This window comes from Syngnathus acus, chromosome 2 (assembly GCF_901709675.1).
Source record: "Syngnathus acus chromosome 2, fSynAcu1.2, whole genome shotgun sequence".
NCBI classification, from domain to species: domain Eukaryota; kingdom Metazoa; phylum Chordata; class Actinopteri; order Syngnathiformes; family Syngnathidae; genus Syngnathus; species Syngnathus acus.
The window spans coordinates 25,165,612-25,188,138 of record NC_051088.1 but is presented as its reverse complement, the minus strand read 5'-3'; the positions used below and the strand labels follow the sequence as shown (position 1 = coordinate 25,188,138).

The window sequence follows — 22,527 nt, the reverse complement described above, 5'->3', positions numbered from 1 at the left end:
ACAAATGACAATATGCGTTGCATTCCGCTAACTCCTAAAACGACTACAACGTGTTTTGGACTACTGTCATTTGGCATTCAAATCAAGTTTTTGGAACAATACGACTGCCCGACATTGATGACGTCACTGTTTGGCTTCTTTCGGAGACAATTCCTTTTCTAACAAATCAATTCATTATTATTCATAAGATTTGGAATTTATGTTGTCACTAGTTATGTTTTGCTTCTGTACCAATGAATAACATCAGACAATGTGAACATTTTGTAGTGGTCTTTTTCTCGTTTCCCACCTGTTTTATTGTTTAAACAATTGATTTGCATTTTGCATTACTGACAGTGCCAACCATTTGGGTAAGGAAGGCAACAAAACAGCATCATGTCTCCATATTGGCTGGTGTCAGAGGTTCCAGCTGCAGCCAGAGGCCACCCTCTGCTCTCAGCACCAGCTGGGGTAGACGGCGAACCTCACTGGATCCAAGGTTGGGGTTCACCCCCAGCGTCAAACGGAACCTGAGCAGCGTCAGTGACACAACAACACGAAGCTCCGCGAGCGCAAATTTCTGACCGATGCAGTTTCTGTGAACGACAAAAACAACGCCTTGTTCGCACAAAACCGACCTTCTCAGATTTAGCTGAGGAAAGGACGAGGCAGCACCTGGGGCCTGAGGAAAATGGAATAAAAGCGTGGGAAGAGCGGCCCTCTTGGTTGATTGGTTCAAAACGCTGAGGATCGAACTCCTATGACAGAGAGAGAGAGCGAGCGAGAGAGAGCCCAGAACTGCTACTAACAGTCATAAGAAAGAGGTGTATTTTGTTTCTTACATGTGGATTCGTCCATACTGCAGGATTATGGTGTGTCCCATAAATGCTGACTAAACAGATGGCACCTGTGGATGATTCATGAGAAATACTTTCACATAACTGGACACTCTCAAGCCTCCCCCCGATTGTCTCACCCTTTGGTACTGTCCGGTTCCCTGGCAATGGCATGTCCTGGGTGTACCTCCTGGTTACGGCCTGAACCGGCGAGTGTAACCTCAGCGCCTCCCGGATGCACATGGTGGTGAAAGGAAGGTTGGACAGATCGTCCCTGAGGATTGATTCAAACACGCAAGTCGGTCACAAAGGCTTTGGAAGTCGAAAGCAGTTGCGTATTTTCTGACCACTCCATTCCCCGTCCTTCACGCTCCTGCATAAGCTCCAGCACCTCCTTCCTGCATTTCTCTTGACAGTGCGTGTGGCGTGCTAAATTGTAAAGTGTCCAGCAAATGGCACTGGCTGTGGTGTCATGACCTGTGGGGGGGAAACACGGCTGCGGTTGGTCGAAAGGAACTATTGATCGTCAAACGTCGTCTTCGGACAGTCTCACCCGCAAACATGAAGGTGTTGGCCTCGGCTTCCATTTCCTCATCTGTTAAGCCATGTCCGTCTTCATCCTGTGATGTTTGATGCAATGTTTAAATGCTCTTTCCTTTATTCAACAACATCAATGTTGCTAGTACACAATGAAAATGGAAATATTCATCTCTCTTCTCATTTTCAAAAGATGCATATATGTAAAAGTCGTATCTGATTATTCTGCAGCAAAACAAAAACCTCTTTGTTACAGTTCTTTTAGAGGGGAATGAATGAACTCATGATGAAATGTCTCAAACCTTGGACAGCAGTATGATGTCCACAAAATCCTTTTTCCTCTGAGATGTTGAGGTGGAACCAGACAAGGGCTGCTTGAGGAGGGCGCGGCGCTTCTGAACCACTTTTCTTGTAAAACTGCACATGACAGTTATGATGTCACGTGAGCCGGAATTCGTTGCGCCAATGCATCATCCCCTTCCCTGTTTGTTACCTGTGCACGATGTTTAAAGCCCTCTTAAAACGTTTCCCCTCTTGTGTCCTCCAATAAATCCAATCCCAGTGGTGCAGGATATTTTGGCGGCGCGCTATTATTTGATCGCTCAGCTCCACTATGGCTGACACGTACTCACTGCTTGACCTGCAGCGAAACGGCGGGATGTCACGAAGCAAGGTCAAAAAGGTCAACGGAACAGGATGGTGGCACGTCCTCACTCTTGACAGTTGCTACTGTAACTGAAGGCACATTTCAGTAAACTGTCCAACGTCATCAGAGTCACGTGGTCAAATATCTCGACAGTAGTGCTGCCTTCTGCCGCCAGGCGTCGCCATTTATCCTGTGTTACACATACCGAGGGGAAGATGAAATTTCGTCCGTGTAAAATTGTTCTGCCTGGAATGAGTAAAGGGGGATAAAGATATTGTTTTTAGTCTTACGTGCATGGTGTCTGCCGAAGTGTTAAATCTTGAAATGTAGTTCTTCAATATGTCGAAATGAAAGGCGGGGGTCAGAAGACGCCTCCTGCGGGACCAGACCTTCCCATTGCTGAGTAATAGACTTTCCCCTGAGAGAAAAGTGCAAGTGAATCCATATTTGTGTCAACTGGCTTTATTTATCAGAGCATCCGACTTGATGATGAAAGATTTCTGATCTTCTTGTCGAGAAATCTTTTTTTCCCCCTTCTTCACTGCTTTTTCACTTTGACCGACCGACCGACAGTATATTTTGTTTCCAAAATATCCGTCCATGTATTCCGATTGGGCACTTGAGAAAACGATGTCAGGAAAAAATAGATTCTTGTATTTCTCTCCCGCAAATAATGACTATTACACTTCCCGCGTGTTTTGCAATGTCAAACGACCTCACAGCAACTTGTATCTTACAACATGTTGCTTTAGCTTCTTCATTTTTGACTCACCGAGCCATGGACGGAGATGCCCATAAATGAGCTCATCTTTGACAGTGATACTGGCTGCATCAAAGGAGAAAGACAATGTTGCAGTGTCAATGTTATATTTCACCACATCATAAACGGAGTGAAGATGTTCCATTACCAGGTGCCATTAGCAGAGGTTTGACATAGTCCGGGTGAAATAGTCTAACCAGATGATAGAAGGGCCCGAGGAACCAGCTGCAGGAATGTTTATATGTCTGCACTAACTCATCCACTTGCAGGAGACCTTCCTCTGTACTTTGCATCTGATACACAGACAACTAAGCTCAGTTGGAGAAACATTTTAGAACGAATCATTTATCCGCACATACGTAAATGTGTGACTTACCTGACCTAAGTGACCTATCAGCCAAGAACCCGCATGAGGCTTACTGAAACAGGACAGTCGATAAGTAAACCAAGCATGTTGAAGCAATAACTTGGCGGTCCAGAATGTAACCGTGGCAACCAGTCCTGCAGCAGCCACTTGTAGGACCTGGCAAAGGGTGACCCAGCAGAACACATGACAGAAGACGCGTAAGAGGAGAGACATCTTCGCACCGTGCAGACAGAGAAATGGTGATATGAGAAATGTTACATCATGGTGTGATGCAAACCTGCTTTTTGCAAGTATTTGGTCATGAACATCCTTCTTTGTAACCAAAAGCAACTCCACTTCCTTTTACCGTTGTGGCTGTTAGATTCCAAATGAAGCGTTTGGTTAACATTCTGGTGTTATTTCATGTGTTCATACTGAGGGTGGCATTTTGGACAAGTAGTGAGCACCACCGACTCATAGTTCTGAATGTATTCATTTGGTGCTACTACGCAGTCCAAAAACCTGCATGTTGCTCTCACTCTAAAATGTGCATGTGAGTGTAAATGTTGGTTTGTAGCTTCTCCCTGAAAGTCAGCTGGCGTAGGCTCCAAGCGGACGAATGGATAGAATACGCCCACTACAATGGAACATTTCTTTTCTACAAACAATGTCTCTTTGTTCATCTATCTTTGCCAAGAACATATCGTAACGGACAGACCAAATGAGAGCGATGTTTTCTATGTTTATACGTGTATGATTTTTTTTTTAATAATGACCAAAGTGCTGCCTGCATTGAACACCCGTGTGTTAATATACTCCACAGGTGTCAAAGTCAAGGCCCGGCCGGCCGGGGGCCAGATATGGCCCGCCACATCATTTGATGTGGCCCGCGAAGACAAATTGTGCATCAAATTTGTGTGTCACTACTAGAATTGCAACTTGTCTTCACTTTTAATCCTATCTTTCTTTTTTTAAATATTTGACCAGTTTGTACTCGTCTGATTTGAAAACGAGTTATTTGTCCGTTTGTTTTGTAGCTTTTACTGTATATAATATGAGGTGCTCGCTCATACTTTGATTTGGGTTGACAGTCATAATGGCCCTCCGAAAGAAGCTATGACTACAATGCGGCCCGCCCAAAAAATGACTTTGACACCCCTGATCTACTCCATACATAGGTAAAACCGCCATTCAGACGATGGACTGCAGAGGGCGCTATTACACCACAGATGCGTCTAAATGCGTCAAAGAAGAAGAAACCCCCGCTGATTAGTGGGTCTCTGCTACACCTGACCGCAATTGAGAGCCAGTGGTGAGTGAAAGTAAAATGTGTGCGTCAAATCCTCGTTTGACATACAGCTTGAAATGAAACGAAAACGAAGATATTCATAGATGTTCCGAACTATTCCAATCAGGTGAGTTTTGGCATAGCAGCTTCGCGCAAAGGCTAGCTAACTTGCTAGCCATTAGCTAGTTTTGGTTTGGTCAAAACACTTTCGTGAATGATCGGTTTATGTTGTATTAGCTGTCAAAATATCTTTTGACAAAGTTTGTCAGGTAATTGAGAAGCAAAAAAAGTGAGTTTAATTTTTCAAAAGTTTTGCATGCTCTTTAAGTGCATTCACGAGTAGCATTCCACTGTTGTCATAAAATAATTGAGAACATTTTGCAAAAGAAAAAAGCTTTGGGTCTATCGACGTGAAGTTTAGCAGAAGACTCACATGTGAGCATTGCATTGTATTGTCTTGCTCACCAGTTATCTTCCACTAACAATTGTACGGGATTCCGTCTGGCTATGATGGAGATGGATGACGGTGATAACAGGAGGGCTTCTGGCTCAGAGCAAAGGCGTATGGCGACCAAAGCCTCCTACAGTGACTGTCAGATACCAGTAAGAGATCACCTTGGGGCACAGCCGACCCCTTATGATTCGTATGAGGAGTTCTTCAGCAGCAGCAGCAGCAGCAGCAGCCAGATTTCCATCCATTTGGTCGGTGCGCTCGTGACTTTCTCAGGGCAGCACAGCGATGTCGTGAAACAAGGTTACTTGGGCAAGCTTGAGAGGGACCACAGAAGATATTTTGTCCTCAGAGCAGGAAGTCACACCGGACCGAGTCGACTTGAGTGGTACAAGTCCCTGGAGAAGTTTGCAACAATGGAGAAGTCATCTGGGAAATATGCGCTTTTTGGGCCGAGCAAGCAAGGGTTTGTTCTCATTGTATTTTTCTCACTGCAAATCCATCATACCAGTTTATCGTAAGTTCCAATTACAATGTTTACATTTTGCTTTTGAAAATTCAAATGATTTTTTCCCCCCAGGGTGATTTACCTGAGGTCCTGCATTGGTGTGGGCTGCCTTTGTAGTTTGAGTAAAGGCCTCACGGTGGCGCTGTATGCTCAAGACCAGACAATGGTCCTGGTGGCAGACAGCCAGCAGGATCAAGAGGCGTGGTACCTTTCCATCAAAAAACTGATGGAGGAGCATAGAGATGAAGATCAGGCGTGTGATGATGAGGACGACGGCTATTGCACTTTGCCGCCTGCGGGCTTCTTCAAAGAGGTTTGATCAGTTTGACTTTTTATTTTTTTTATTTATAAAACACTTCTTAGTCTTGAAATCAGTCCTGTAGCAGTGGGAAGAAGTTCTGGAAAAAGACTTCCTGTCAAAGGCTCCAATTGGTTACAATGTTTTGGAAGGGTTTTCTACACAAACAAGCCGCAGAAGTTGAACCCGGAACTACAATTTACACTCCCAAATGATGACTTGCTTAACCTATATCATTGAAAGTATCAAATGGATGTTTTGCTGAAGGTTTGGCCCGTCTGTGTGAATCCGCGAGGTCTTGGTCGCTCAAAGTCTTTGTCAGGTGAGCTCCGCCTCTGCCTCACCGCAACTTCTCTCCTCCTGGTCCGAGTGAGCGCGTGCAGCGATTTGCCCTCGGTTACGATACCTCTGCTCACCGTGCGCCGCTTCGGCCACTTGGAGGACTCCTTTTTCCTGGAGCTCGGCCGGTCCGCACCGCTCGGTCCAGGAGAGCTCTGGTTTGAAGCGAGAGACCAAGGTGCTAATGAGCTTGGCGCTGACGTTTGACCACTTGCTGCTTCACCGCTGGAGCGTGACCCTGCCTCCTCCTCCTCTCCTTTGACAGCGCAGCACATTCACGAAGCGGTTCGGGATACAGTCCGAGCGCTGCGGGCGCTTCCGGATTTCGGCCGCTCGCCCATTTCCAACCACAATCCGCTCCTGGTCCCCAAACGCTGTCGACCCAAATACAGAGAGAAGAAAAACCTGGCCGCTCAGACGGGCCCAACGCAGTACCAGCAAACCACCGGACCGGAATCTCAATCTCCTGTCAGCTTGCGTAGCATGGCCTTGCCCGAGCCCGATCGCTACATGGACATGAGGAAGCAGCCCCCTGCTGGTGAATGTCGTGAAGGGGAGGGCGTCGATTACATGATGATGTCACCGCAGGTCAGCCGCAGCTCCTGCTTGTTGCCTCAGGATGCTTCTGTTACCATGTCAAGCCCTCAGAAACAAGACTCGCCAGTCTCACCTCAAAGTGGAGTCGATAGGTATGTTTCAAGTTTACTACCACGGTCCAGCTACGAATTCAACTGATGGTCGTGAATTGTATACGAGCCAGTCGATTTTCCACGAAATGGACTCATTGTAGCTGTTCCTCGCAAAAATTGCAATCTTGCTCTGCAAATGATTTAATACAATAAATAAAAAAAATATTTATATTAATTCACATATTAAAGTTCCAAATTAGCAAATGAAACACGATGCAGTTTTTAAACTCATCATTGTAATCAATATAATTTTTTTTACATTACAGGAACAATAAAATATTTTGCACTCCCCAAACTGACTATAAATAGCATTTGTCACAAATATTTACAAGTACTCCTCTGCAAATTATTTTTTTTTTACATTTGATTGACTTTTCTGTTTCTGACAGATGTACTTCTCTATACACATCACCTTGGCCGACCAATGATTGGTCACAGGACACTCCAACCCACAACGCTCGACTGCCAACGGAGTTTGGGCCCACTCGTTCACCTAAAGGACATGCGGACACTTCTGGACTGATGACTCCATTTGTCCAAACGAAAAAACGATTCGCCGTTCGATCTCGACTTGCATCATGTCTGCCATTGTGCCTGCTCGCTGAGGACTGATCGGGAACGCTAATTTGTGTTGTCGAGACGATGCATCCTGGTACGTATTCATGCTGGCTCGCCATGTGACTTATTGGTCACGTTAGCATAAGGGGGCAGAACGCTGCAAAGTTGATCACCACCTGGGTGTGGCTTTCACTGAATGATGGTTGACGGTTGTACAGCGTGTATGAATTAAAGTCACTTGAATGCAACCTGCACTTTGCCCTTTGTACTTTCCTCAAAGGTTGGGAAACAGAACTACATTACAACTACTTCAAAATGGCCAACAATTCTGTTTTGAAGAATAGAACTGGATCACAATCTCAATGAAGAGCCTAATCAGATGTTGCACATCTCAAATGTGCAATCCATCAAACTTTCGAAAATACGCAGCCATCTTTAATACTGTGTTGAACAATATTTTATCCATTTCATTTTAAAAGATACATGTTACAAAATTCAATAAATACATTGTGTTGTGCAATTTCTGGTCGGACACAGCAACAAAACAGGTGCGGTCGGCAATTCATGTTGCGGTCGGCTCACGTGACGTTCTGCTCGGCCCTAGAAAGTGAAGAAGAAAAAAAAAAAAGGACGAGCTTCATTTGACCTATTTCTTCTATTAGTCTGTTTGACATCAGCCTGGATGCCTTGTGGTACCTTGTTGCCCTCGGCCTACTGGTCATATGTGGTACTACAAAACATTGTAACACGAGATGAGCTATGGTAGTAGGAACACGGGAATCTGTTTCAATTGCTTTCAATTGTCATTTTGCGTGTAACCCGCTTTAACTCTAATTGTCACAGGAACTATCCAATCTGCGTTATTACCAGCATTTAGCAGCTCATCTCAGTCTTCCTTCAAATGATCAATAAGCTCCTGTGTCCTCTGGGCCAACTTCCTCCTCTCGGCCTGCTGCTGCTTGAGCGCTGCCTCTGCTTTCTTACTCTGGTAGATCTTCACCCCAGCAAAGCCCAAACACAGGATTAATGTCTTCAGAGCTAAAATGTACAAGAGTACGGGTACGTTGTCCAAAGCCTGCAAAGAAACAGAAAAAGGCAGTGACAACACACTTTGCTGAACACTGACGACTGAAAGAAGTTCGGGGAATGCACGCTACACCACTACAATATCCAAACCTTTGTCACTTTCAAACCCACAAAGACAACTAAGATTAACTTGCGCATTTAGCTAACCAGTAGCTGGTGAAACATTCATTTCATGTTGAATATGCATTTACGTAATTGTGAAGATGAAATAATAGACAATATCCAAAAAGGCTTTGTCAAATGTACACGACTAACTCCCTTCATATCCATAGAGCATTCCAGGACCATATACGGTCGGTGGGAAGTTAAACGTGCGTGTCATGTGTGCGCGAGGCAGCTGCTCATCAGCCATCGAGTGACACACTTGTGTGATCTTAAAGGCAATAAATCCTCACGGAATAAAGCTCAATTAATTATATGGCAGCAGCACAAGACCGAGACCGTGCATTGCAGCAACTTAGCATTAGCCTGACGCTAGCGACAGACATCACGCAATGTAGGATTTTTGCAAAAGAAAAAAATACGGATCAAAAATTCGGAGACGAGCAAAAAACCCCATTCAATTAACTTTATCGTTTCTGATGTGACACGTCTGAATCGATTACCTTCCAATTGATCATTTTAGCTTGCGACCGGTCAAGTTTGTTTACGGCGAACTCCAACAGAGGACAACTCAACCCCTACCAAAAAGAGGCGGGGCTTGAAGTGCAGTGTCCAATGGAAATGTTCCAGTCATGTTGCATTCAGGATAATTATGAGAAAACAAACGTTACCCGATTTGGTTAAATCAGGTTTAAAAACGAAAGAAAAAGATGTCATGGAGTAATCAAACCGCTTTCCTAAATTTCTTGATGCAAGTCGGAAAAGAGACTAGAGACGTTTTTATACGTCACTCGAGCTTTGGTTGGAGTCACGGTGCACACGTTCGTGTAAGAGCTGACCATTGTCAGTAATGCGCATCCATTAAAATCATCCTGTTGCACATACCGTTGTCGAATGGTCGATCCAGAACCGATGGAATTAGTTTTAAGATAAAAGTGGCACACATCCCATTGGAAACGGCTGTAGTCACGGTGGCCGAGAGGTTAAGGCGTTGGACTCGAAATCCAATGGGGTTTCCCCGCACAGGTTCGAATCCTGTTCGTGACGCAATCTTTTACACAAATGAATATTCCTCCTGAAGCTGAGCACAGTCATCACATGCTCCCAATCGAACTCCATGAAATTCTTAAACAGTTCCTAACAAAGAAAGGTTCCCGCCACCATTCGACTATGGAAGCTCAAAGAGGAGAAAGAACGAATCGCAAATTTGCTGGCTAACTACCTGCAGCACTAATGCACGCACTTCGTCACTTTTGGGAGTCGTTTGTGATGACACTTTGCTTGCATCTCTGCTGAAGACTGCTTGGCTTGCGACGTGTCACAGTAATGCGCGTGCTTGAAAATGCACACGCTTCGAATGAGAGCACTGCATTCTAATAATTCACCACTAGATGCCGATAAATAATAGACAATGTACGATTAAAAGGAGAATTACAGTAAGTCCCCTCTTCTACAATGTCGATTCAATAGATCTTGGAATAGATTGGTATATTATCCTTTCAATATTGACAGATAGTTGAAAGCTTAACCCTAATTAGAATCCATAGTTTGAAACTGTCACGACTCGTCCCCGGGTGCTTTAATATGTCTATGTTGCCATGGTTTGTGTTGGCGTCGCTCCTCCCCTCCCCTCCCCTCCTGTGTTACCTGACAATCAATGTAATCACAGTCACCTGCCTCTCTCTCTCGTTACCTGTCGTGTATTTAAGTCCTGTCCGTCCCTCACTTCCTGTCGGATCATTAATGTCGCTGTCGGTCAGGTTCTGTTTCAATTGTGATGATGTTGTTGGTTGTGTTAGATCCCTCACTCCCTGTCGGATCATTAATGTCGCTGTCGGTCAGTTCTGTTTCAATTGTGATGATGTTGTTGGTTGTGTTAGGTCGTTTTGTGAGTTTGTCCGTCTGTTCCCCTTCCGTCCTCCATTCCAACTCCCTTTTTCCTCAATAAACCAAGCTGGTCCAACCAAATGGTTGCCCTGCTCCGTTCCGATCCGTGAGAGAAACTCCAGTTTGAAACCCTACTCGTAATCTTTGAAACCCTAACCCTAGTTTTGTGTGCAGGGCTCTCCTCCGGCCGGACCTGCTATGACTCTGTGGTGGACTCAGTAGAGTCTACGGTCTACGCTGTGGTCTGCTGGGGTGGGGGCAGTAGTGACCGGAGGAGACTGAATAAGATGGTGAGAAGAGCGAGCTCGGTCCTGGGCTGTCCCCTGGACTCCATTGAGGTTGCGGGTGCGAGGAGGACGTTGATTAAGCTTCAATCCATCATGGACGACACCTCTCACCCCCTCCATGACATTGTGCGGTGGTCCCTGAGCAGCTCGTTTAGCGGCAGACCTTTACACCCACGGTTTAGGAAAGAACGGTTCCGCAGGTCCTTCATTCCCTCTGCTGTCAGGCTTTACAACATGCATGGTGGCACCTGATCAAATTGTGTTTCGTCCCTACTAGCGCCACTTGTATTTGTCCTTGTCTGTTATGGACCCTTTTTTTGAAATGTTGCCACTTGTATTCTTGCACTCGTGTGCGCTGCTATGACAAGTGAATTTCCCTGCTGTGGGATGAATAAAGTTCATCATCATCATAGTTTTAAGCCATACTTTGAAAACGTCACCCTAAGTTGAACCCGTAGTTTGAAACTCTAACTCTAATTTGAAGCCCTAACAGAGTTGCACTGGTTCTGGATTTGAATCCGGGCTCCGGCTTTCCTATGCGCATCTGGCATGTTCTCTCGCTGTGCTTGTACGGGTTTTTCTATTGGTACTTTTATTTTCCGATTGATTGCCATATAAAGACTTCAGTGTGTATGTAAATACGAGTGTGAATAATTGTACAACACAAAATGACGACACAAGTCAACCTTCCATCAACATGAACAGATTTTTATAAGTTCAGAGCAGTAACTATTTCCACTTTTGTCTCTGCAATGCTGTCCAAAACAAAGTTACAAGTAATATATTTCTATACATGGCTAAATCTTTAAAATAATGTAATCTCTGTGGACACGTACAGTATTTGACACTACTGGGCCAATTGTACACGTATTACCTCAGCACAGGAAGCACAGACAACATTTGTCATTTCATTTTCTTTAAAAAACAAAACAAAAAAACAATCCCTGTTTTGCCAGCAGCAGCAGCAGCAGCAGCAGCAGCAGCAGCAGTCAGAAAAAGATGTCGTGTAAAATGAAAATGTCGCTGTTGGTTCCTGACGAAGAGAGCTGCTTTTCATTGAATACAACATGTCTTTATGTACATTGTGGCTTATAATACAAAGTTCCATTCAGTGCAGATACTGTAAGAATAAATAAGACATGCAGAGCTGGGCCGAGAGAGCATCACGCCTCTATTTTTGCGTGTGTTTTCATACGATGATGTGCTGCACACTTCAAAGAAACAGCAACACTTTTTTCTTTTCTGCTCAAGTCTTTTGATTGCTTTCAAGGGAACGCTCACTCGATGCAAAATCAAACATGTCAGCGGAAATAGTCCTTTGAAGTGAAATGTTAGCCTTAGGCAAGCCCGCCAGTGCAAAAATCCCAAAGCCACGCTAAACGGCAAGATGGCTTCCGAATGTGATGACCCAAACACTGCACTGTCCGTTACTTCATGGCACAAAATCATTGTGACTTTATTCACATCATGATCTGAGCATACTATGTTGGGCGTAAAGACACTTGAGAGCATCAAGTGGTGTGATACGGGCGAAGACATTTATTCAGGTCAGTATGAAGACATTTGATGTCATCATCAAGCCATGTGACATGTAAGTCATCATCAGGTCCATGACGTGTTCAGTTTAAAGACACTTGTGGCCCTATTTTTGCAGACAACGTTTGGGAATTTGTTTCTTGAATTTATTTATTACAAGTCCCTGGTGCACCTGGCAATTTGGTGACAGAAAATTGACTCGGATTTAGACCAGCTAAAAGCAGATCTGAGTTGTGGCGCAAGTGGTACAGTGCGATTGGGGTGCATTTCATCAGGTCGTGTAAAGACTTCAAGACATCAAGTTATAGGACTGTCAGTGTAAAGTCCTTTGGAGTCATGTGACACGTTCAGTGAAAAGTCAAGTCATCAAGTCGAAAAAGAAATATTTCGTTAGCCTAGCCCTGTCTTTAAAAAGAAGAACGGTGTTTCTTGAAAAGTCGAAGGGAGCCAAGAAGGTGCTCAGAGAAATGCCATCACATCATTTCTGCTTGTAACGCATTGCAAATAATCAAGTTCAAATGCGCTGGTCAGAACTTCACATACAGCCACATGCACCCAACACACACTGTACACTTCACATGCACACACAAAGGCGACACTCAAGTTTGCAAAAAAAAAAGAATCATAGAAAAGTACACGTGTGTAGATCCAGCTTCAAAGTCTTAAATATCATCTTTTAAATCTGGTGTGGTGTGAAATGACAGTCCATTAAAACATGATTGATATTTTTACCATCCTCCTGTCAGAAGGCACCTTGTTCTCCACGTTGTAAAATTCTTCTTCGGATTCTGTGAATGAGCTGCGTTTGGTGAGCACACGTTGCTATCGTAAGACGACGTTTGATGATGAGTCTTAAAAGGGAGGGAGGGACGGGGCCAAGTTAAAGTGTGCGCGTAAAATATTTCATTTAAAAAAAAAAAAAAAAGACATATTTTTACATTTAGGCATTTTTAGTGATTGACATTTTCACATCTTATTTTACTGAGTATAATCACTCAAGGGGGGGGGGGGTTTATCCACACATTCGTTTGACCAAATTATAAAAATAGTTAATTTTAATAAAATAATAGAAAAGTATTTGAAATCTATTTTCAAAATTTACAAATAATATAATTATAACAATTAACCAAATGATCTAAAAAGATCAGTTGAATGATCAGACAATTTAATCTCATTTTGTAACTTCACTGTGAATAATGATTTAATGACCAATTGTTGAATAAAATAAATCTAATAAAATACATATTCATTTTTCTTTAGTTTGCGAACATTTGAGTGGTGCCACCGATCATAATGAGGACCCACCCACCATTTGTTGTAGAATGTCATATGAACGTGTTTTAAACTCAACTCGCCGTTAAATACATGAAATACAATATGCGTTTTGCATAACAATACCACCACATTTGGACCTAATACGCAGGATTAGCATTCTAACTATATTCAACGAGTGACAAGCCAATTGCGTTAAAAAAAAGACTCTGTTTTCCAGAATCCACCCTGTTTGGCCTCATGATGATAGCTTAATCTCCTTCCTTGGCAACACGGAGTATCTCGTACAAAAAAACATGAATACATCAATATGCTTTTGCATACCTTTGGAATATTTGATACATTATATATGGTTTACATCATGACGTGAGATGTTCGTCTTGCTGTTTGACTCGCCTGGTTGCTTTCCTGTTTGCCTCAATGTTTGTCACAATTCGTGTTTCATCATCTTCTCTTGACGTTTGTCTTCGGGTGGTTTGTCTTCTACCCTTGCGGTTTGACTCGATGTCGGTCTTCTCATCTTGTCTTTCTGTTTTGCTATACGCACGCACACAAAAATGCGTGTGAATCGGAGTGAAGAATTAAATGACAGTTGCGATCCATAACAAGGAGAGTGCAGAAACCCTGTGAGCCAAAACGACATTTCGACAAAGCACAGAGGTAAAAACAAACAGACACCGAAACCAAAAAGTCCTTCCACTCTTTACACTCGGCAGCGATGGCCCCAGTCATGCATGGCTGTCGACCAAAGACACAAAATGCACCCAACGAACTAAAATGCCCCGCATTGGCAAATGATGAGGTTTTCAGGTGTTAGCCACGTGCGAGCATCAAGCACGCTTGTCTCTGCGCTCCACTAAAGAGGGAGGGCTGGAGCAAGATGTGGCGAGACGGGTGGCTCTAGCCGCAGGGAAAGTTGACATGAAAGTAACACAGGCTCAGTAATTTCCTTTTCCCAATTCTCATTTCTCGTCGTCTAACCAGGCGACCGCTTTGATACATCTGTACGTGCCCTCCGCGCCTCCTCCTCCCCCCTCTGAATACTGCTGCCCGTTGGCAGGCGACGAGGTGGGGCGCCGCCCCGCGGTGGGCGACGAGGGCCGGCGCCCTCGCTCGCCGACTCCTCACACGACGGTGCTGATGCGACTGACCGCTTTCGACTTGGGTCCCTGCCCGCCGCCCGGGTGCGGGGAGAGGGGCGCGGCGGACGGGGGCGGCAACGGCGAGTGCGGAGGAGGGGGCGGGATGGAGGAGAGAGGCGGGTACTGCGGAGCGTAGGGCTGCTGCAGAGTCTGCGAGACCAGGCGGGCCGACGGGGTCTGAGGCGGTGGCGCGGAGAAGATGAAGTGGGTGGAGGGCGAGTTGGCGGGAGAGGGGCTTAGCGGGGAGTGGACGGCGTGGTTGTGAGAGTGGGCGTGCGGGTGGGGCTGCGAGTGCGAGATGGTGAGGGGCAGCTTGCCTCCGCCGCCCGGCCGGTATAGTCCGTGCGGCGTAGTCGGGGTGAGCGGCGAGTGCGGGGACACCGGAGGGGGCGTGATGAAACCGGAGGCCGCGTTGTAGCGCTGGTGCTGGGCGGCGGCCTGCTGGATCCGCTGATGATGCTGCTGCTGCTGCATGTGGGACTGTGCGCAGCCAGATGGGACCTGGCGCCGCGGGACCGACACCCTGTGCATGAGGGGGTGGTGCTGCGGGGCGCTTTGCATGTGGTATCGGTGATGATGGTGGTAAGGCGGCGGGGGGGTCTGTTGCGGCTGGTGCCCGCTGCCCCCGCCTGCCCCACTGTTGCCGTGGCAATACTGGGCGTGCAAAGCCTGGAGCTTGGACGTCCCCCCACCCGTGCCTCCGCCCCCTCCAATGCCGCCCGGGTCCGACTGGCCGAGGTTGGCCGATGGGGAGGGGCATGGGGAAGGGGAGGACGGGTGGGCGATGGGAGGCTCGGGGGCGGGGTAATGAGGCGGGGACGATATCATAAGGGGACTCGGGGGGCACTGCGGTGTAGGCGATGTCATCGTCAGGGGACCGGGAACTTTCCCTCTGCGACTGCCAAAAAAGTTCCCGAGCCGGCCGCCGGCGCCCGGCCCGCCCCCCATCGCCATCGCCATCCCTGCGCCGGCCCCAGCCCCGCCCCCGCTCGTGAGCGGGGAGGGGCTCGGCCCGCTCTGGTTGTGACAGAGCCCCGGCCCACCGCCCACCCCTGTACCGGGGCTCTGAGTAGGGCGGTGCGGCCGGTAGGCTGCTGGGGACGAGGGGGCCATCCTGGGGCTGTAGGCCAGCATACCTCCGGGGTGGTATTGCTGGTGCGGCCGTGGGCTGCTGATGACGGACCCCTGACGGGACAGGCGCGATTTGCATTAGACGCCACTCAGCATTTATTGATATAGCCATACATTATTTTTCCATTTTCAAGTTGAGTTTTTATGACTTTTACTTTTTGATGACATCATACTCACTTCCATCGTGCTGTCCAATGAGCCCACGCTGTTCCGACGACCTCGCTTCCCTGTTGGCCCATCAGAATAAAGCAACAGTCAAAAGAGTTAGGGGCAGAAAGAGCATCACCTCGGTGCACAGATTATTGGAGAGGCAAAAAAAAAAAAAAGACTTGACTTCCCCTTTAATAATATGGAACAACATCCTTAATTTTGATTGATTGCATAACATTTTTGGAGTCATTTTCTTCGTTTGGACCCAAAGAGGAAGTTTCTCTGACCGCTGTCCGACAGGTCTCTGAGCGAAGAGCTGAGCGCCGTGCGTTTGAGTCCGTCCACCGACGCGTATGTGTCGTCCAGGCTAGGCCGAGCCATGGTGCCGTTCACCGCCTCGCTCTTCACGGGTCCTACAGGTCCGGCCCCGCTGCCCGGCCCGCCTGCAATCAGCGCGGCGGGACGCATCACGCCTTTCTGCTTCTCAAGCTCGGCTGCGTTTCAGAGAGGACAGCGCGGTTAGCCCAAGTGATTTAGCAATGTTTCGTCTTTTTCTTTTGGAATAAATAGTCACTTACACTCCACACGATATTTCTCCATGTCCTGCACCTCGGCCACGCTCTCTCTCAGATCCGAGGTGAAGCGAGCACGGTCCTGCTGGCTCGGCGCGGTGAACACGATCAGGACTTTCCTCTCGCCCCCGGGGTTGGCCGACGTCAGCCTGATGCCGTGAGGGTAATCTGGGCGACACCACAAGAAACAAGCTCGCTCGGTTGGAAGCAGCGACGTGACATCCTAAAAAGAAGAAGGCGATCTTCCCCTTGTCAACGCCCCTTGGGGCGCAACTTTTCCCGTGTGAAGCGGCGCCGGGCCTGTTTAAATATTGATGCGCTATTTGTTTAATTCATGCAACTCTGTTTTGAAATCATATGACATCACTAAATCAAATCTACTTATGGTTGAAGTCAGGCTCAGTGTCTCTCGGCGGCGGTAAAAAGCACTTCAAAACATAAGAGGAAGGTTAAATAGCTCTGTGACCACTATGTCAATCAAAAATGAGCACTGTTTTCTTGAGGCAAAGTATGAGTATTTAAAAAAATATTTTAATCTTAAAATCATATTTAATATCCCTGAATAATAATAATAATAAGAAATAAGAAATGTTTCATAAAAATGAATCAAAATATTTTAATATTTGTCATTAGATGGTCTATCTAAAAGTGTACGCTTGAGGTTGGAGATGGAAAAAAAATCGAGGCTCTTACAAGTATTCTGGAAGGTGTGCACCTGCATGTCCACCAGAGGGAATGATTGTCGGAAACTGTACGTTACGGAGGCCTTCTTCTTTTGGAAGATCTTAGTCACCTGAAAAGGTCGAGGAAGAACTTTGAGAACCTGCACTGTGGATCAAACACCCGGACCAAGACAGCTATTTGTATACAAAGAGTAAAAAGTCAATGTTCTGTCGCCTTTAAACCAAGCAGATTTTTTGGAGCACTAAAATGGGTCTCGTTGTTGTTGGCCCGCAACACAGAGCACTCGCACTGGAGACATATTTGCATTTCCTGTAACAGAAAGTCAAACTTTGCGGCTTAACGACATCTCGAGTAAAGGCAGCTTGGCATTATAAACTCCGCGGAGCCTTTTATCTCTCGTGGGAGAAGACGAAAAAATGCAAAAATACAAGCACTCGCAAAAAAAAAAAAAAAAACATTCTTCTATGCTTCAATTCCATGCAGATGGTGTCTTACCATCAGCAGGTCGTTGAACAGAAAGACCTCTCTTTGGTGGACGCCGCTCCTCTGGGCCCGGTTGGGGTCGGGAACCTCGAACAGCTGGCAGCAGCACACCAAGCGGCGGTGAGGCAGCGACAAAACCTGTCAATCGTTTTTTAATCGTTCAGAAAGAGCAGAGCAGACGGCAGGTCGAGGCCAAGGCGCGAGATGGGAGGCTCTTACGGGTTTCTTGCCGACGACCATCCTCTCTACTGCCTGCACCTGAGACACGTGGTCGTCGTTGGTCCTCAGTTCCCATTTCTGGATTCTTCCGTAGATGGACACCAGAAGGTCTCGAGGAATATCCTGACCGTTGTCCACACCTGGAGGTAAAAAAAATAAAAATGCATCGACCGGGTAAGTCCAATTCAAATGTTTGAACAAGTCTATCATGAACCCATTTTCCTTTTGTTTTTTTTGCTACCTCGCAGGTTCTTGACGAAGTCGTCCAGTTTCATCTTCCTCTCGGGCTTCACGTTGGGGCTGTACATGTCCGTGTTGAGGAGAATGATGGCGAAGGCCAGGATAAAGATGGTGTCTGGATTTTGGAACTGCCGTATCAGCACCGGGTTGCACACACAGTAGCGCTGACTGCAGGCCGAGAGAGCGTAGCCGTCAGGCGATCTCCGTGGCACGGCGTGGGAAGACGGCGACTTACCTGAAAGCCTCCACCAGTCGTTCCACGCGCTGTGCTTCACCCTGAACTTTGATCTGGGCTTGGAACTTCCTCAGGGCGTCATCCAAATCCATTCCAGAGAAGTCCATTTCGTCCAGGACGCAGCTGAACACAAGAAACGTGAAGGAACTCAGGAGCGTAGCACGTCACGCTGAGCGACGAGGGGAAAACGCCATCCTCACTCGAGCACGTCCTTGTTGAACTGCTGCCGGCTGCCCAGGAACTCGCCGATCATTTGGCGGCTGAGCCCTTTCCTCTCCAGGATGAACCTCGCGATGCCCACCGGCGTGTCTGAAACGAAGCCCCTCTCGATCAAGTACTGGATTCCCTTCTCTGGCTTCCTGGCGACCCAAACCAAGAACTTTGCGTGAATGGAGCCCAGCCCACTAAAGATGAGGTCGTTTGATGACAATTATGATGACAATCTGCTCATTGGATCGGCTCACTTGTTGAAGAGGTTGAGTCCAATGCGGTAGTGGCGCCGCTGGACCACGTCGTTGTTGAAAGCGGGCGAGTCCCAGCTGTGGCGGCTTTCGCGTTGATACGTCTGCTTGCCGAGCGTCGCCGGCTCGCGCAGGCTGTCGCGCGACGACGAGCCCGAGCTGCCGTTGTTGACGGTGGTGTCGTCGTTGGAGTTGGTGGTGGTGGAGTTGACGCTTTCGTTGTCGCCGTCCGAGCACAGCAGGTGGTGGTGGTGCAGCGGGTGGTGGTGCAGGTGCGGCTGCTGGTGCAGGTGCTGCAAGTGCTGATGGCCGTCCGTCGATGACGACAGCGGGGAGGGGGTGAGCGGCGGCGGCGGTATCGGGGAGAGCGGCGGAACGGGCGAGGGCAGCGGTGAGGACGGGGCTTCCGGGTAGGCGTGCGGGAGGTGGTGCTGGTGCAGGTGGTGGTAGTGGTGCTGGGCAAAATGGGGGGGCACGTACGCCGCCCCGCCGTGGTGCACGTACGCCATGTGGTTGTACTGCGGCTGGTGGTGGTGGTGGTGGTGGTGCAGGACGGTGGGCAGGTGGGGGATGGGCGACGCGTGTTGGAGCGCGTGAGGCAGCGCGTGGGCCGGAAGGGTGCGAGCCGAGGGCATCGGCATGGCGCTGGGGGCGGAGCTCCGGGTCTGCCCTTGCGCCATCACCACCGAGCGGCCGTTTGGTTTGTGTTTGATGGTTCCTTGCGGCGATTCGGCCTCGCTGCTGCCTGCCCCGCCACCTCCGTGTTCTTCTTCTTCTTCACCGCTTTCGCCGTCTCCGGCTCCACTTTCTTCTCCCGGGCTTCGCTCCACTCCGGGCGGCTCCTGCTCATAGACCAGACGCCCGATCGAGCCTCGCTCGGACCTGAAAACGACCACAGTTCATCGAATTTGAAATGGTGTCAATTGGGATGAACAAATACTTCATTGGCGTACTGAAGTAGATCATGCCCAAAGAAAAGCAGGATTACACCCACAAACCAGGCTTTGCTGAAATACACTACTTCCTTTCTGTTCTTCTCAATGCACTCTCAAAGTAAATCTACGTGTGCTGCCATCTAGAGCTCAAGAGTGGAATTACACCACAACGTCAACATTGAGTTAGAAAAAGAAAAGAGCCGCCAAATAGTGGTACGGTGAACCTGAAAGCTGCTGCCGTGTCGTGTGAAATCCGGTGTAAAACATTTTTTGTTCACCCTCTTGTGACATCATCACCTGTCACTCATGTCGACCGAGCTGTCGCTGGGCGGTTCTATGGTCAAGACGGGGAGGTGTCCTCCTGCGCCAGGCCTCCCCCGGTACTCCCCCCGACATTCTGTGCAAGGCGTGCTGCTCCTCCGGCTGACGCTGCCTCCTCTGTCCGTCTCTCGACTTTCCTCCCTGCCGCCCCAGTAATCCGTGTCGGAGCTGGAGGCCGGGCAAGACAGTGGCGAGGAGGGCGGGCGGGAGATGGGCGAGGACGGGAGGCAGCCGTCGTCCATGTAGAGCGTGACGTCACTGAAGGAAGTAGCCGTGCTGTCCTCGTGCATGGCGGCGCCGGCCCCCCGCCCGCTTTGGCCCACCACACGACGGGAAGCGGTGCCACCCCAAGAGCACTCCCTGTAGTCTTCCTCTTCCTCCTCTTCGTCCTCCTCCTCCTCCTCCTCTTCTTCCTCCTCCTCCTCATCCCCCTCCTCTTCCTCTCCCTCCCCTCCCGCCTCCTGGGAGTCCTCTCGACCCGATTGACAGGTGAGCGAGTCGTCCATCGAGTCTGCCAGCGACTTGACCTGGCGTGCATGCGCACACACAAACACGCGTTGTATATTTTTGTATTCATAAAAGATTTGCCATTGGCCATGCAGGTTGTTATTTTTTGTTTTTTACATCAGTCACATTGACACCTTTCTTTTTTCTCCCAATGAGACTAACTACCTCAAGCTAACAGTTGATACCTGCTTGGAGAAAGAGTCGTCCATGTCTCCTGTGTCTTCGGAGTCCTGCGGCCCTGAATACCCTCCGGCCTGCGGCTGACGCTCATCAAAGGAGTACTGGACACACACACAGCACGATGACAGTCTGCACGTGTGTGTGTGTGTGTGGGTGTGTGTGGGTGCGCACGCATACCTGCATCCTCATGTTGGACAAAATGATGCGCCGGGTCATTCGACTCTCCGAGGCCGAGCTGCGGAGCCTCTGGAAGTTCTTGTTCATGCGGTACTGCCGGAAGGCCGTCTGAATGGTCCTGGCTGCCCGCCGGGATACAAACTGGCCACCGTACTTCCTTTCCAGCATCTCCACCTGAGCGAGGAACGGCCTTTCAAACGGTGTGGGCTCAAAAAGGGTCGTGTGCGCGTGCGTGTCACCTTCTTGTCCTGGAGGTCCGTGGAGAGCTCATAGCTGTCAGAAAGGGCCTTGCAGCGTTTGCTCTCCTCCTCCTCTTGCTTGCGTAGTGCCAGGCTGGCTGGCTGCTGGCGACTCCGCTGAGCCCACGCCAAGCTCGCCGCGTTGGGCGTAGACACGGGCGAGCTGTCCTGTTGAACAACGCTTGCCGACTTAGCTCTGGCACAAACAACTCCCGATATGAGTCGAGAGAAATTACCTGCGCGTGGGAGGCTCCCAGGGGCCCGCTGGAGGTGCTGGTGCTGGAGGCGTAAGGGTGGCCGAACAACGGATCTGGAAAAGGGAGTGCCTCCGGACAGCGTGGCTCACCTTCCGCACTGAGGACAAACATGGGAGTGTTAGCTCAATGCTAACTCATGAGATTGCTTGCATCAAAAGTGGGGCTGTGTGTGTCATTATCATCATCCTTATCATCATTACCAAAGACCCGTGAAGATGGAAGAGAGAGAAAATCATACGTGGGCACTGCCACGTTCACACAAACACATTTGCGCGTGCGTGCGCGCGCACACACACACACACACACACACACACACACACACACACACACACACACGCAACGTTGACTCATACTGAACAGCAGTGTGTTGCTGTGTGTGTGTGTGCCTGTGCATGCACGTGTGGGTGTACAGTGTGTGCAGACCCTGTGTGTGTGTCAGATTTGGTCTCCCCTTCTGTCTTTCAAATGAGCTGTTAAAAGATTTGTTTCCAGATTGAAACACACATGTATGATGACGATATCAATGTTTACAAAAGCACGTACATTGATGTTTACAAAGCTTTGATGTTTATCATATCATGTATGGGATGGAGGGTGTCACGACTCGTCCCCGGTTGCTTTATTATGTCTAGATGTTGCCATGGTTTGTGTTGGCGACGCCCCTGCCCTCCCCTCCCCTCCCCTCCCCTCCTGTGTCACCTCACAAGCTAGGTAATCACAGTCACCTGCCTCTCCCCCTCTCTCTCGTTAGCTGTCTCGTATTTAAGTCCTGTCTGCGTGTCACTCCGCCCCCTGTCGGATCGTTGATGTCTTCACGTTTGATGTCGTTCTTGTTTCTTTTGGTTCCTGTCTTTGCCAGTTCTGTTTCGGTTAGCCAGTGTCGGTCAGTAGGTCGGTGGTTGTGTCCGTTCCGTTATGTCAGTTTGCCGGTTCTGTTAGTTTGTTCCCGGCCTTGTCCTCTCTTCCAACTCCCTTTTCCCTTCAATAAACCAAGCTGGTCCAAGCTGCATTTGGTCGCCCTGCTCCATTCCGATCCTGACAGGAGGGAGGGATGTATGGAAGGTCAGTTGAATATTGATATTTATAAAAAATGGGTTCTAGAAAGATTGAACTGCCATTGTTTAAAAAAAAACAAAAAAAACATTCGGTCCAGTAAAAGCTGTAAATGTTTATAAAAATGCATAATAAA

At 48.2% G+C, this 22,527-nt stretch overlaps 4 protein-coding genes and 1 non-coding gene across 7 annotated transcripts in view; 2 read left to right on the top strand and 3 right to left on the bottom strand.

The window, feature by feature from the left end:
• Positions 1-255: 255 nt before the first annotated feature.
• On the bottom strand, positions 256-3,375 carry LOC119119709 (cytochrome P450 4F3). Its single transcript, XM_037246255.1, has 13 exons — positions 3,135-3,375; positions 2,907-3,051; positions 2,771-2,824; positions 2,289-2,416; positions 2,067-2,188; positions 1,846-1,992; positions 1,655-1,769; positions 1,369-1,435; positions 1,163-1,292; positions 956-1,089; positions 822-886; positions 655-737; positions 256-575 (listed from the first exon to the last, which is right to left on the bottom strand). The coding sequence occupies exons 1-13, from the start codon at positions 3,336-3,338 to the stop codon at positions 374-376; spliced, it is 1,596 nt and encodes a 531-aa protein (XP_037102150.1). The 5' UTR covers positions 3,339-3,375; the 3' UTR covers positions 256-373.
• Positions 3,376-4,429: 1,054 nt separating this feature from the next.
• LOC119119713 (insulin receptor substrate 1-like) lies at positions 4,430-7,548 on the top strand. Its single transcript, XM_037246267.1, has 6 exons — positions 4,430-4,519; positions 4,861-5,309; positions 5,424-5,664; positions 5,917-6,166; positions 6,254-6,677; positions 7,067-7,548. The coding sequence occupies exons 2-6, from the start codon at positions 4,900-4,902 to the stop codon at positions 7,287-7,289; spliced, it is 1,548 nt and encodes a 515-aa protein (XP_037102162.1). The 5' UTR covers positions 4,430-4,519; positions 4,861-4,899; the 3' UTR covers positions 7,290-7,548.
• A 104-nt stretch (positions 7,549-7,652) lies between these two features.
• Positions 7,653-9,041, bottom strand: LOC119119772 (small integral membrane protein 11A-like). 3 transcript variants are annotated; one of them, XR_005097385.1, is made up of 4 exons: positions 8,927-9,041; positions 8,103-8,310; positions 7,932-7,965; positions 7,653-7,835 (listed from the first exon to the last, which is right to left on the bottom strand). XR_005097385.1 is itself a non-coding variant. In XM_037246378.1 (3 exons), the coding sequence occupies exons 1-2, from the start codon at positions 8,939-8,941 to the stop codon at positions 8,122-8,124; spliced, it is 204 nt and encodes a 67-aa protein (XP_037102273.1). In that variant the 5' UTR covers positions 8,942-9,041; the 3' UTR covers positions 7,653-7,835; position 8,121. The 3 variants fall into 3 exon arrangements, 2 of the variants coding, with proteins under 2 accessions (XP_037102273.1, XP_037102272.1); XM_037246378.1 differs by lacking the exon at positions 7,932-7,965 and having other exon boundaries at positions 8,121-8,310; XM_037246377.1 differs by lacking the exon at positions 7,932-7,965 and having other exon boundaries at positions 8,927-9,040.
• A 347-nt stretch (positions 9,042-9,388) lies between these two features.
• On the top strand, positions 9,389-9,470 carry trnas-cga. Its single transcript has one exon. It is a non-coding gene; the product is annotated as a tRNA-Ser (tRNA).
• Positions 9,471-14,032: 4,562 nt separating this feature from the next.
• The window catches only part of LOC119119685 (IQ motif and SEC7 domain-containing protein 2-like), a 32,918-nt gene continuing 24,423 nt past the window's right edge, over positions 14,033-22,527 (bottom strand). Inside the window, exons 2-17 of the mRNA XM_037246189.1 lie at positions 21,318-21,435; positions 21,082-21,249; positions 20,843-21,016; positions 20,671-20,766; positions 19,955-20,505; positions 18,726-19,604; positions 18,462-18,620; positions 18,262-18,384; positions 18,028-18,194; positions 17,787-17,926; positions 17,580-17,705; positions 17,094-17,193; positions 16,407-16,568; positions 16,116-16,322; positions 15,856-15,905; positions 14,033-15,732 (exon numbers count right to left, since the gene is read on the bottom strand). Coding sequence (XP_037102084.1) covers positions 14,530-15,732; positions 15,856-15,905; positions 16,116-16,322; positions 16,407-16,568; positions 17,094-17,193; positions 17,580-17,705; positions 17,787-17,926; positions 18,028-18,194; positions 18,262-18,384; positions 18,462-18,620; positions 18,726-19,604; positions 19,955-20,505; positions 20,671-20,766; positions 20,843-21,016; positions 21,082-21,249; positions 21,318-21,435 — 4,423 coding nt within the window. The 3' untranslated portion in view covers positions 14,033-14,529. The remainder of the gene's footprint in view (positions 15,733-15,855; positions 15,906-16,115; positions 16,323-16,406; positions 16,569-17,093; positions 17,194-17,579; positions 17,706-17,786; positions 17,927-18,027; positions 18,195-18,261; positions 18,385-18,461; positions 18,621-18,725; positions 19,605-19,954; positions 20,506-20,670; positions 20,767-20,842; positions 21,017-21,081; positions 21,250-21,317; positions 21,436-22,527) is intronic.

Bases quoted from the DNA above. Each gene is read 5' to 3' on its own strand.
- LOC119119709 (XM_037246255.1), bottom strand. From the start codon at position 3,338: ATGTCTCTCCTCTTACGCGTCTTCTGTCATGTGTTCTGCTGGGTCACC. The intron at 2,825-2,906 runs GTAATGGAACAT...CCTTTGATGCAG, and splicing joins ACCTCTGCTAATGGCACCTG to CCAGTATCACTGTCAAAGAT. The intron at 1,770-1,845 runs GTAACAAACAGG...TGTCATGTGCAG, and splicing joins GCTTTAAACATCGTGCACAG to TTTTACAAGAAAAGTGGTTC.
- LOC119119713 (XM_037246267.1), top strand. From the start codon at position 4,900: ATGATGGAGATGGATGACGGTGATAACAGGAGGGCTTCTGGCTCAGAG. The intron at 6,167-6,253 runs GTGCTAATGAGC...CTCCTTTGACAG, and splicing joins GTTTGAAGCGAGAGACCAAG to CGCAGCACATTCACGAAGCG. The intron at 6,678-7,066 runs GTATGTTTCAAG...TGTTTCTGACAG, and splicing joins CCTCAAAGTGGAGTCGATAG to ATGTACTTCTCTATACACAT.